Source organism: Triturus cristatus, chromosome 12 (genome assembly GCF_964204655.1).
Source record: "Triturus cristatus chromosome 12, aTriCri1.1, whole genome shotgun sequence".
NCBI classification, from domain to species: Eukaryota; Metazoa; Chordata; class Amphibia; order Caudata; family Salamandridae; genus Triturus; species Triturus cristatus.
The window spans coordinates 421,559,917-421,574,355 of NC_140595.1; the positions used below are offsets into that span (position 1 = coordinate 421,559,917).

General features: G+C 43.5%; 1 protein-coding gene across 1 annotated transcript in view; it reads left to right on the forward strand.

The window, feature by feature from the left end:
* LOC146776046 (fatty acyl-CoA hydrolase precursor, medium chain-like) overlaps nt 1-14,439 on the forward strand; it is a 248,056-nt gene that overhangs the window by 47,041 nt on the left and 186,576 nt on the right. The window contains exon 4 of the mRNA XM_085636898.1: nt 13,126-13,264. Within this exon, the coding sequence (XP_085493024.1) occupies nt 13,126-13,264 (139 nt within the window). The remainder of the gene's footprint in view (nt 1-13,125; nt 13,265-14,439) is intronic.

A 14,439-nucleotide genomic window follows, 5' to 3' on the forward strand; every position in this document is an offset into this window, starting at 1 on the left:
CACTCCCTAATTTATGTCTACAGGTGGAACCCTCATCGATATGTTGGTATCTTTTGTTTATTTTGTTAGTTTCCACATTGCACACACGAAGAGCATGTGAAGATCAGAGGCTGTTAATGTTAGCATACAGTATAACCATGAGATCAAAGTACATCTTATGGGTACATTTAACACGAGTGATATCCTCATATTTTGTTTCCATCTGATACAACATGACATGCATCATAGATCAACTACATACCAAATAGAACACATGGCCACATCATTGCTAAAATACATTCTATTAAGAAAAAAGGGAATGCCAGAGGGCGAGAGATTAACTATAAAACATACAAATAAAAGCATAGATTCTTGTTACTGTTTGAAAGACCTCAATAACCCAACCTAATAACTTTCCGGTCACTTATGCAGTGAGTTCCACTATTTCCAAATGTTTCATAATAATCTGGTACCCATGAGGACTCTCCTGCAGTTGAATCACTTGTACACCAGCATCTCATTATTTGGGTTTGTGCATCACAAAACAAGTAAAATAACAACTTGGCCAATGATAAATGGTTCAATGAGGTGTCCACCCCCAGAATGTTAAGATAGGGGCTTGAGTGTGTAACTGGTACAGTCTGCATCTCCTTGAAAATGATCCCAAGGTGAAAAAAGGGATTATACTGTGATATTACAGCTACAACAAAATTATTGCTGCTCACTCAAATCGATGCCCCATCGTCTAGAGATTGTTGAAGAAAATACCATTTATATGTCTCTGTGGATCTCACAAAGTAATAGCTCTCATAATAGTACAGTTGTCTGGTGGTCTGGCTTTTATTATCACTTATCCAGAGGTTGGGAGAATATTCTAAATTGTATGGCTTATTATGAGGAATACATAGTCTAAAGAATGTGTTTACTAAAGGTATTTACTCCTAAGCATGAAGACCAAGACACTTTAATCAATACAACTTTTGATTACATCTGGAATGTGCAAAAGTACTTGTCAGTTATTTCTCTCTCATACCTGAGTTAAGAGAACATGTTCAAGAGATCAAACATTTGAGTATTTGCATTTGTCGTTATTCAAAGGTACCTAGAGGAGGGTTTCTTGAGTGTTTCACTCAGAATAATACTAAGTTGAAGCAAAACCTTCTTTCCTTCCTGATTCAGCTAATATTAATAATCCAGCATTGATTGTTGACATTCTGGCAGTGCAATCATCTGAAAAATGATTTTTAATTGAGCATGCGCATTACACAAATCCCCGTACCTAAATGCAATTATGAATACATTAATGTATTGCACAGTTATTTAAAACCATTACAAAATTTCCATATTAAAAACAGTACCTTATAATTCAATATTGCAAATGTTGCTATGAATAACACTGTTAGGGTCCAGCCAATGAAAGTAATTAATTGTAATTACTATTAAATCAATTACGTAGTCTGGCCTCTGATAATGCTGGGCTGCAGAAGAATTCCTTGTTCCATGCATTCCTCACTGTGTGGAAAGTGATTTAATTATTCTGCAGGGTATTTCCTTTACATTTCTTCCTTTTGTCAATCTGGACTAGGTGGATGTGGAAATCTGCTTAGTGCATATTGAAAAAAAGAAATTTGACAACCCTAGTTTACATCATCAATACATTTAACGTGTTTAGTCATAGGAGATTAAGTGAATTGCAGAGAATCACATAATGTTGACTCAAGCAATTCAAATTTGGTTCTCTAGGTACAAAGATTGGCAGCAATAGCCAGTAGGTCACAATGGCATGTGACCCCGCCATGCAAAGTGTTTCTGCCAATGATGCCAGTTCAGTTGTCATCAGTAATGTTATCATTGGTGTCACAAAGCATGTCACAAGTGTTTTAAAACATGAGGTCATAAGCGATGCATGCTGAGGTGTAGTTACTTGTGATACCTATATTTCAGTGTTTTTGTAGTTTAAAATGTTATGTTTAAACTGATATTTCACCTAAGCATAACGTCACTTTTTTCCAGTGAATTAATAGTTTTTATTTTAAAAAACGTAAAGTAATATTTTATGACCATCAATAAGATCAACCCCCTGCCTGACCTGGCTCAACCCTCCCTCTGCAGCCAACCGCCTGGGCAGTGGGGGGTGACTTGCGGCCAGGCCCTGTGCTCTATCCTCCATGGGCAGCCAAACCCCGCCAAGCATGGCCTTCAGCTGTTTGTCGCAACCCATCCCAGACACTCAGGCCACACATCCTTTTTTATAAAAATAATGTTTTTTTCCCAAGTCCAAGAGGGCTTGGCTGGCTCCTGTTGGACACCCGTGGGATTATGAAAACCCCCCAAAAATATTATTTTCAAATTTCACCCAGGGGTCTATCTAGGCACCCCAAAAGGTCAAGGGTGTCAAAGTGCCCCTACCCTGCCCCCTTATACCTTATTTATTTTTTCCTTTTCAGGACACAGGGATCAAGTACATGTGTCACAAATGGCGGCCACAACATTTCTCTTCATGTTGTGGCCAACCAATCAGAGAACAAACTCCCATTGGATTCGCTGGAGGAATTTGCACCCGCACAATAAGTGTTAGTAAAATGGCTTCTCGACCAATCAGATCACTCTATTTTTCAATTTAGCGCAAGCTTGAGAGTCTTGTGAACCCAGCTGTCCAGGTATACAAATATTTTGAACCTCAATTTATCAAGAAATACTGAACAAATTTACACCAAATCCCAAAAACCACACCTTTTGGGTAAAGATCTAGCACTCTGAAAAGTTTGGTGTTATTTAATTCAGCAGTTCTGGCTGTAGGACTGCTCAAAGTCCCTATGGAAATTTCATGGGGAAGTTAAGTTTTGGGTCCTTTGAAGATTTGGCAAACAGGGCTAAAGTTATTAGAAAACCAAAAAAGGCTCTTCTGTCAAGTGGGGGCTGAGACAAAGGGGTTGGTCCCAAAATATGTTTTCCCCATGCAAGTTTTGCATGGGAAAATTAGACACAGCTACAGCCAGAATTACACCAAATTTGACAGAAAGCTAAACTTTGGTCCAGAAAGCGTGATTGTTTTGTGATTTAGCAGTTTTTTGAGAAAATAAAGTTAAAAATGAATGTATATATTACGGTGTCCGGTATCTGTGGAGCTTTCAGCTCTAATGTTAAGATCTGATTGGCTACCACCACATCAACGAAGATGTGGCAGCCGCCAATTAAGGACTTGGGGACTCAGTCCACTGTTCTGAAAATATATGTTAAAAAGCATATGAGGGAGCCAGGTAGGGATACGCTGCCCCCATAGCCGTGGTGTGGGGTGTCCCAAAGGGATCCTCACCCAGGGCCAAAAGTGTATTTTATTTTTTGTTCGATACCGCAGATCTGCGGATGATTGACAAAACTGAGAAAACAAATGGTGGACTTACACCTTTTCTAAAACTGTACCCCCCCCCCCACTGTGGAAAGGAGGCAGACCCCGAGGGTAGGTGGAATTTAGTTTTTAGGGAAGAGGGGCATGTGCCCCCCTCCCCAAGAGTTACACAGGCCCTGGAACCCCATCCTCTGAGATGGATTTAATGATTGAGAGGAGGGGGACATGTGGCCTCCCTCACCATCTGCAGTACAGACACCATTAGCCAGGGCTGTAGGTATGGCTGCCACCGCAGGTGGGAGCAGAAATGTTTAGGAATAGTATCAAACTTTTTGCAGGCAGGGTTAATGTTTGCTTCCACTGGGGAGCAGAGGAAAAATCTGGTCCTGCAGGGTGGGAGCATACATGTTGCCGGGTCCCCCCAGCAACACAATGGGTGCTGGTCAGGGAACTGGAAGGGGCCCCAATGAATTTGTAATATGTGGGTGCCCCTGGTGGGTGCTGGGGCACCCGCCAATAGGCGAAGTGGTCTGCTCCTGCCAGGGGAGCTGGCTGGGAAGCTGTTGGGGCCCTGAGGCTCCTCCTCTGCCCCCCCAAAAATGTGCAGTGGGTGCCATGGATAGTTACTGGGGCACCCATCTATAAGCATAGTGACCTTCTCCTACCAGCACAGCCACCAGGATCCAGGGAGCCCTGTTGCTAACCCCTATGGCCCACAACCATTTTGTGACAAGTGGGTGCCCCAGGTGGGCTCCCTCCAAAAAGCAAAGGGGCCGGCTCCCACCAGGGGAGACGTTCAAGTGGCAGGAACCTGGGGCTCTCCATGTGGCCCCCACACATATGTGGCATGTCGATGCCCCAAGTGAGCACCGGGGCACCCACCAAGCAAAGTGGCTTGCTTCTGCCATGAGTTCCGGCAGAGACCTTGGGTGCCCTGGGGCTCCCTCCACAAATAATACAGCTGTGAGTGTCCCGGGTGGGCCCAGGGCACCCACAAAAGCAATTAAAAAATATATGAAAAAGAGTTATAAATGGGTGGCCAGATCTGCTCATTTATTACTCACTGATCCGTAAAGGAGCAACCAATAATGCTTTCGTTTTGTTTTTTAAACTATGGGGCATATTTATAATAACTGACGCATCCCTGCATATCAGCAGGGATGCACCAGTTATTTTGCGCCCCAGCTCCGCCACCATGGATGCGTCGCATTTATAACGCGGCGCACCATGGGGCAAAAACGGCACAGATGCGTCACGCATCTGTGCCGTAAAAGTGGCGCATTGCTGGAGTTGCGTCGCAAGCGCGGCGCAGCTCCAGCAATGCTCTGGGGGGCCCTATCTGCACAATGCTGCGTCAATCCTTACGCCTGCTTCAAGCAGGCGCAGGGTTTTGACGCAGCATGGGCTCAAAAGTGACTGAGTGAAATGTTGTAGATTTCACTCAGCCACTTTTAGGAGGCGTTCCTGCGCCGGAACGCCCCCACCTGCCCTGGAACTCCTACATGTGGCGCAGGGCTTTACAACGTGACGCATCTCCCAGATGCATCACATTGTAAATACCCCGCACCATGGCGCAGGATTTGCGCCGCTGCTCCGTCACATAAGTGACGCAACGGCGGCGTAAATCAGGCGCAAGTCAAACATAAATCTGCCCCTATATGTTTTCATCCTGGTGGTGCCCCCAAAGAGGCAGGGGCACTACCAACCATTTCGTTTAACATTGTGGGGGCTACAGGGAGCGAAGCAGCCCCACGGCAACATTAAAAAACACACGGTAAGTCTCCTGGGTTATTGAACCCATGACCCTAGGAAAGTTTACCATATTTGTTTTAAAGCACTCCAAGAATCGTATTCTTTTCAGCTGGAGTGCAGGGACTTCTTGGGGATGGTTTAGGGTTGCATTTTGTAGCCTGAAAATGTTTTAAAAGACTCCAAGGCGTTTTGATGCTTTTTTAAGTAAGGCTTTATTGGAAATATTTTGTGACAATCTCTTTTATCAAACACAGCAATGTGTGAATTTATAAAATATACATTTGCTTATAATTACTGGTGACTTTTTGACGTAGGCCTTGCCTGCCCGCAGAGGGTAGGTTTCACGCAGGTGGTTGGGGGAATGGCCTGGCCACAGGTCTAGCCTTTTGCCCAATCCACACCGCCCGCAGACTGCCAAAGGCCATTCGCATCGGGGTTTTAGCCCAATCCCATGCCTTGCATGACGATGGACAGGAATCATAGAAATTCACTGTAAAAAAATGACGTTATAGTTGGGAAATGTAATAATATCTTACTTTCCATTGAAAAAAACCTTAGAAATTCAATAAGAAAAACAAAGGTTAAAGAGAAATCATAGTTAGGTGAAATTCTCAGTTAAAATATACAATTTAAATTAACAAAACCAATGAAATTCACTAGTCATAGTTATCTCAAGTAACTATAACTTGAGTCATAAAGAAACTATAACTCGTGCTCTTGCCATGCATTGCTAATGACCTTATATATTGCATCACTCATGATGTGTTCTATGACATAATTGATAACATCATGGTAAGATCTGAAATGACATCGCTGTTGATGACAACATTGTGGATGTTGGGACGCAAAGTCGAGAGAGAGAGAGAGGACAAATTAATGATGGTCCATTTATAGATGAGTGGTTTGGTAATCTAATGTCACCAAAACACTCAATGTTTGAGGTATAATGTATATTTTCCATCCCATATTTTTTTATAAGGTATGTCAGTTCAAAAGCTTTATTCGGTATGTAAGAAATACAACCATATAAGCAGAACAAAACACATAAAATACATAGCAATCAAAAATAATCTTGTACACTGAACATGATAAGGAACAATATGTGAGGTTGATATTAAAGTGCATAGTGCTTCCTTGAACAGTTCATAATTAAACTTAGTTTACCGATAAAGCATCTGCATTATATTTGTAACAGGGTGCAAGTTCCATATAAAATGTCTAATATGTGCAGCTGTGCAAAAGATGCTAAGTATAGTAACAATACTAAAAATACATTGTTCATCCAGAATTCACTCATCTAAAAAAATACGTATAAAAATCTGAGCGATACCTAAATGTGCAAAGTACATAATAAAATTGAACTAATCGAGACAAACTATAGACTTCCTTATATTCAGACATTTCAGCACATAGGATGCTACAAAGAAACAGGTATCAGGACTTTCCAGGGTTGTTAAAAACTTCATTGCTGATTTGGTAGAACGTATCTTGTGTTTTAAAAGGATAGGTTTTAGATAAAATTTCCTAAAATGACAATAAAATTTGCAAAACAATAAAAAGTGACAGCAGCTTTGTTTTGAAATATTATCACAAGGACACAGCATATTAGATTTGGTCTTCATAGCACGATCCCTAGTCTTAGTCGGGTTAGGACGAATCTGTGGGAGTTATAAGTCACAATAGCAAGATACGTCTGGAAACCTCTCCTTAAATTCAAATCAAGGTAAGAAGCAACAGTTGTCAAATTACTGGACTGATTCTCTCTAGCCGCATTCTTGTATGCTAGAAACCTCAATTTTATATCTTTCTTTGGTATCAGTGCAGCTGCTTCAGGGTTCAGACGAATATTACAATCAAATAGAAGATTAAACCAGTAGTAAATATAACTTAACCAAGGTATACGAGACAAATTATCAAGGTTCAAACAGTCCTTGATAATTGCTTGTGTAAATACTGTCTCAGTTTTGGACCAAATGGAGCGCCAAAGTAGCAATGGGCGTAATGCAGCTAGGTCCATAATAAAATCAATACCAGCTTCCATATGAGTTAAAATATTAGGAACTGAAGGGGGGGCACATAGCAGTTTCTTCAAAAACTTATTTTCATCATTTTGTAAACTATTTACAGGATGATGGCCCCATACTCCTGCCCCATACAGAGCGGATGAAATACACCTAGCTTTGTAAATAGCCAGCATATCTTTCAATCTCCTTTGCCCTAATTTAGCCGCGAATCTAAAAATACTACTGGTATTTCTGTTCATCTTTAACCTCACATTCTCGTCCTCATTGATCCATTTCCCATTTCCAGAAAATGTTATCCCCAAATAACAGAAACTGTTGACCGATTGTATCTTAACTTTGTCAATAAAGAAGGAACAATTGGATTTCACCCTCTTTCCACAGGTCATAACAAAAGTCTCGGTTTTATTGATTATCAGTTTCCTATCTTTGGTAAATGATACAAATCTATCTATAAGGCGTTGTAAGCCATTCTGTGTTCGTGATAAAAGAACCGCATCATCTGCGTATAATAAAATTGGGGTAACGCTTCCATCAATCAAAGGGGCGTCGGAAGGCAATTTACTTAAAATCGAATCAATTTCATTTATAAATAGTGAAAATAAAAAACGGAGCCAAGACGCACCCCTGGCGAATTCCTCTTGCAACTTTAAAAAAGGGCGTGCATTCTCCCATAGGACCATAACGTACTTTACATGAAAGTCCGGAGTATAACCGGGCCAGAAAATATACACACTCTTTGGGGGCACCCAGATCTAGCAGGGTGTCCCATAAGATATTGTGATCTACAAGATCAAAGGCGCTGCTTAGGTCTGCGAAACAGAGGAACAGATTACCATCCTTAGCAACCGTATATTTATGTATAAGGAGGTCTAAATTAACACACTGCTCCAATGTCCCTAGACCTTTCCTGAATCCGTATTGTGCCTTTGAAATTATCGAATTATCCTTTGCCCAAGTCTCGAGTCTATTTAAAATTATTCGGCTCATGATTTTTATAGATGCGTCTAATAGGGAAATGGGACGGTAATTACTTGCCTCGGACCTTGAGCCCTTCTTAAAAAGGGGAATGATTATAGACTGGCCCCAGGAAATTGGCATCTGTCCCTCCACTGCTACGTTAAATAGCCTGGTCAGAATGGGGGCCCACAGATGTAACTCGGACTTATATAAATCCAGCGGGACCCCATCCGGACCAGGCGCCTTACCACCTTTGCTGTTACTTAAACCCTCATAGACCTCATCCAGGCCGATAGTCAAAGGCAAACTTGGCCAGGTAAACTCATTATCCTGATGGGAATCTAAAAATAACCTATCCGGATTAAAAATATTTAAAAAATGATGCATCCATGATTTACAATCAACATGAGAGGTTATTTCAGGCACTGTGTCATTTTTTAAAAAGGGACTATTTATGGTTTGCCAATATAATTTACTGTCATTTATTTCGGCCGCAAAGCTGAGATTGTGCCAGGCCTCTTCTTGAAGAGATTTTTTCCTCTTAATAAGGGTTGTTTTATAAACAGCACGACAATTTTTAATTATTGTACAGTTTCGAGGTTTGGAGCTCAACGCGTGTTTTAAAGCATGGAGAGCCTGAGTACAACTTTTGTCAAACCAACCAGTGTTGATTTCTTTTTTCCCCTTATACGGTTTTGTAAGTATGTTGTCAATTGTTTCATTAATTGTACGTAGGTGATTAAGTATAACATGTGAGTGTACCTCGTCGCCAATACAATAATTTACCTCCATGTCGCATTTTCTTAAAACCTCCTCCAACAATTCATGTGGGACAACCTTTGACCATTTGATCCTAAACCCATTAGGTCTTACTGCCTCGATATGGTTAATACAATTGTTGGCATCCATGTTTTTGTAACCCCAACAATGCAGTGATAAAGAAATACTGTTGTGATCACTTAAAGCTTGCTCATTAACACACAAGTTGGAGTATGCACAATCATTAGAAAGTAAAATATGGTCAATATGTGAATTAGCTCCTCTTCCAGTAAAAGTTGGGCAGTTTTCGTTACTACTGTTCTTCGTACAACTTAACATGTCCAAGTCAAACTTAGCTAGCATCATATTTAGGGCAGTACCATACGCACAATGTGGGAAGTGTAAACAATCGTTTTCCTCCGTATTACCGCATTCCCTTCTTAATCCACATAAATTACTCGTAGCAAAAGGACAGGGACTTATATTGAAATCACCCAACCAAAGGACGATCGACTGATGGCCTGAAACTGCCTGTGTCCTCTCAATTTCTTTTTCTAGCTTGATCAGAATTTTACCTCTGTCAGCAGTGAATACATTATTATAAAAATGTATCAGCAACAAATCTTTCCCTTTATCAAACTCTAGATACAATACCTGAGAATAGACATCCACTGAAATGCAACTTTTAATCCTGCAGGAGTTTAGTTTAGTTGATATTAAAAGCAGGAGGCCACCTTTGGCTCTTCCAGCAATCGAACTCACTGCATTCAAGCTGTGTGCTGAGTATCCCTCAATAAAAATAGGTTCCTCGCACCAAGTTTCCTGAAGACATATAATATCGTACCCTATATTGATAAAATCCCTCCAGAAAGGGGAATCTAATTTCCTTTTCAAACCAGCAATATTCCATGTAACAATGCGGTAGCCTGTATTAGGGTCACAGTTTACCACTATGCAACCGTTTACTGGATCTACTGGGGAGGGGTCTGAATTTAAAAAGGAGTCTGCGATGGGGAGCAAGGTTATAATCTGTGTCTGTTCAGTTCCCATGCTCTCTATAACAGCATCCACTTTATTAGATTCAGGTAGAGAGAGCGAAAGGACAGTCGCTACTTTATTAGACAGGTCACAGGTAACTTGTTTATCGTTCGACTTCCCGGTATTACCCGACAGTCAGTTGTTTTCCTCCAATGAGGACAGGGCAGAATATCGATTAAAGAGGGGGAGGGTATAATCCCTCTGCCTACTTGGTTGTTCAATTCCGTGTATATCCCCTCTATTAAAATACATCGGGGCTCTCGGTGGCAGGTTAGGAGGGTAGCCACCTCCCCCCGGTTAAACCAGGTTCATAACGCTCATCCTGTTCTGGCCGTGGCAATTGCGAGCAATTCAAATAGCTATAAAAATAACCTAAAGGTCTAGCAGAGACTAAATTAACTTGGTTGGGTAAGGAGGCGGCTCTCAGGAGGACGGTAGCCGCGTGTTGTGGGTATTTAAAATTGACTATAATGCAATCCCCTCTGGAGGTTTTCCTGCCTTCCCCTATCCAGCCAACTCTGCGAGTAGACAAGATATCATTAGAAAATGCCAGCGGAAAACCACAATTTTTGTTTAGCCAGGCAAGTGACTTATTTTTTAGAGAGTCATGAGTTTCCTGCTTGGAGTTAAGCATACTAGAGTCGACCTCAGGGACATTAATCAATACCACTGTGTAAGGTGCGCACTGTGGTGGGAGGTTAACAATATGGTTCCTCTTGCGTTTAATAGACCCAACATCTCCCTCAGCTAAGGGCTTCTGAATATTCTGTGTGCGTGTGTGCACAGAGAGTGATTTGCCTGATGAAGTGGCTGTAGTAGAAGATGGAAGTACTGGTATCGTAGTAGATGACGCTTTTGTAGGTCGACTTAACTGGCTGCTTTCCCCCGAGGCCATGGATGCTCCCTTACTGTAAATACCAGACGGATGCAAAATAGGTTCCAGGGCACCATCTGTTGGATTATAGACCACAGGGGCCGAAACGGCCAGTTGGGGAGTTATCAAAGGGGAAAGTCTAGTTTCATAAGAATCCAAGAGACCCTTTAAACTGTCTACTTCTGCAGAAACTGAATGTAACTTTGCCAGCAAGGGGCTAATTAAAGCCTCCAATTTGGACTCAATAATTGATAACAAATGTCCTATAGAGGCTGTATGAAGAAAAAACCCCTCAGCTTTATCATTGGTCCCCAATATTTCTTTTAACGGATCTGTTGTAACCCCCCTACTTGATTGAGATGCACCCTGTTTTTTTGGCTTATGAGTCACCACCCTCTTCACTGGTACCTTCCTACACGCCCGCACTTTCCTCCGCATAGGAGAAGGAGTTGGGTTGGTTTTTGAACAGGATACTATACTCTGTGGGGAGGATGAATCGTTTGGGGAAATAGGTTCATCCATGCTTTCAGCATTAACCACTTCAAGGGATACATCGGCAATCACATCTACAGTATCAGTATTAGCCCTAATACTTTGAGAAAAAGATGTTTCAGTATTAGGTGCTAATGTGTCCACCGGTGATACTTCAGAGCTCGGTCTACCCAATGAGAGTCTCCGATCTTTGTTGATCTTATTTACAACTTTTACCAGGTAGTTATCCATAATCCTCTTTTCCCCTGTGCCTGATTGGTTAGAAGACTTGGACTTCGACATCAATGATGACATATGCGATACCCTGCAAGACGGGTATAGATATGGAACTGTTCACTTACAAGTCCGCCGATTATCAAGACTCCGTGGCCCTGCCCTGCCTCGTCCAGCCACGGACGGCCACAGACGGTCCCGCCCTTGTGCCGGGCTTCTCCCGGTGCTACCCGCACGCTACCCGCGCCGCAGGGGTCAGGGTGCGTTATGTAGCGCCTCCGGGCGCACTGCTGGCGTGTTTCCTGGTCCGGTCCAGCCCCAGAGGATCTTGGGGGATGTAGTTCCCCACTGCGGCCGCTGAGATGCGACGGCGGGAACGAAAACTGCCGATGTAGGCACGAAGAGGACCAAGGGCACCAAGCTGCTCCGTGGATAGCGGCAGATTCTCGGGTGTTTAGCGGGTTTCTGCCTCGTCCCCCGCTCTGCCGGGGTCAGGGTGCGTTATGTAGCGCCTCCGGGCGCACTGCTGGCGTGTTTCCTGGTCCGGTCCAGCCCCAGAGGATCTTGGGGGATGTAGTTCCCCACTGCGGCCGCTGAGATGCGACGGCGGGAACGAAAACTGCCGATGTAGGCACGAAGAGGACCAAGGGCACCAAGCTGCTCCGTGGATAGCGGCAGATTCTCGGGTGTTTAGCGGGTTTCTGCCTCGTCCCCCGCTCTGCCGGGGTCAGGGTGCGTTATGTAGCGCCTCCGGGCGCACTGCTGGCGTGTTTCCTGGTCCGGTCCAGCCCCAGAGGATCTTGGGGGATGTAGTTCCCCACTGCGGCCGCTGAGATGCGACGGCGGGAACGAAAACTGCCGATGTAGGCACGAAGAGGACCAAGGGCACCAAGCTGCTCCGTGGATAGCGGCAGATTCTCGGGTGTTTAGCGGGTTTCTGCCTCGTCCCCCGCTCTGCCGGGGTCAGGGTGCGTTATGTAGCGCCTCCGGGCGCACTGCTGGCGTGTTTCCTGGTCCGGTCCAGCCCCAGAGGATCTTGGGGGATGTAGTTCCCCACTGCGGCCGCTGAGATGCGACGGCGGGAACGAAAACTGCCGATGTAGGCACGAAGAGGACCAAGGGCACCAAGCTGCTCCGTGGATAGCGGCAGATTCTCGGGTGTTTAGCGGGTTTCTGCCTCTATAAGGTATGTAATTTTTGGGAATACGAAAATGTTTGTTTAAGTAAAATGAGAAACAGTGTTTCACTATGTTTTTAGAACGTCGGGATTTTGTTAAATTATGTTTTGAGGTGAGAAGAAGCACTCCTTGGGGAGTGTTTATGAAGCTGCTGTTCTATTTCGAAATTGCAATTAGAAATGTTCAGATTTGTATTCCCATTCATGAAAAGGATGCTGATGTTCTTAAGGCTAACCACAGACCTTTAAGTAATCAGTTTGGTGTTTTCAATATCCAAATAACGTAGGTGCAGAGATTAAGTAAATAGTGACAAAGAAATCAGACTTTGAATGAATAGTCGTGACGCTGGACAAAAAACACATAATTAGGAAGAATGATGTAATGTTTGCGAATCATGGGAGAAAAAACAAGAATACATCACCCATGCAATGTAGTATATAAAATCACTTCTTACTGTGCAATCAACGTGGTGTAATATATAATATCTGTGTGTATGTTTTTCATTTCAAGGTGCATACAAAATCCGATGGCGATAGAAATGCTCGAACAAATCTCTCAAGTAAAACTACCAAATTTGAAATTTTCCGAGGATTGTCTGTACTTGAACGTATACACTCCGGCCGAAGCGAGGACGAAGGACACGTTGCCTGTAAGCACACTCCTATAGAGTCACTCTGTTTGCTGTGAACAAACTCCAGATCAAACTTTGCCTCTTTGTTCAGTCTTTTTATTTAGTTTCCGGTGGTGTCATGTGTGCTAAAATGTATGTTTTATTGGTGGCTGGTAATCCATGGCTTTAATTCAAGTGCGGGAGCGAAGTAAGCGATCCCAACTACTTCTAGGGGCTCGGGAAGCGGGTTCTTCCTCAAGAGAATTTTCACAAAGTGGGTCATGTAATGCCTATTAAAGCTCATAGGGTCTGAAAGGATCCTGATTAATTAATTAAAATTGTTATGGGTGTCTCCTTATGTCAATACTTACCCCCAGTGTCAAAGGGACAGCCTTTTGCTCATCGGTATCAGTGGTGGCTCCTATGCTAAGGCAGAGGAGCGTCGCCTCACTTCTCTGTCAGCAGTAGTTAAAGAACACTAAAATGATAATAACTAGGGTTATTATCATTTTAGTTTCCCTTTCCTGATGTGGGGCTGGACTGCCAAAGCAGGGCAGGGAAGGAGTGGTTTGCCCACTACAAGGTGCGCAATGACGCTTTGACCGGTCCTATCCAGCTGGCCAAATTGTCATCCGCTCTTATCATGTTCTGCACCCAGGCTGCATTACAACCTGGGTGCAGAGCATGCCCCAGGCTCCCATTCCCTGCCTGAGCACCGCTACACAGTGCTCAGACCAATCACAGTGCTGCATTGCAGCGTTGTGATTGGCTAGGAGTTTCAGGAGCCTGTGTGCTTCCTGTTCCTGCTTCCAGGAGTGAGAGGCGGCAGCGAGCGGACTTAGAGGGGCAGACGGCTGGCCTGAAGGTAAGAGGCTTTTTTTTTACAACCCTGCCTGTCCACCTGCCCCACCACCCCCGGTAAATTGGTAAATCCACTGATCCGTATGCCTTTTGTGCCCCCATAGGCCAATAATTGCATACAATATGCCAGGGCCCTATTTTGCCATCAATGCTATGGATACAGTGCAGGGGATCCATGTAAAATATCATGGTTCCCAGCCCTCCCCCCCCCCAAGATGACATGGTTGCCCTCCGTAATGCCAATGATTATCTCAAATATGCCAGTGACACTATTTTGCCATGTGCGCCTCCATAAGACAAGAATTACCACTTGTATGTGTGGGCCAGTAGCATAGTTGCAAGCATAACACACA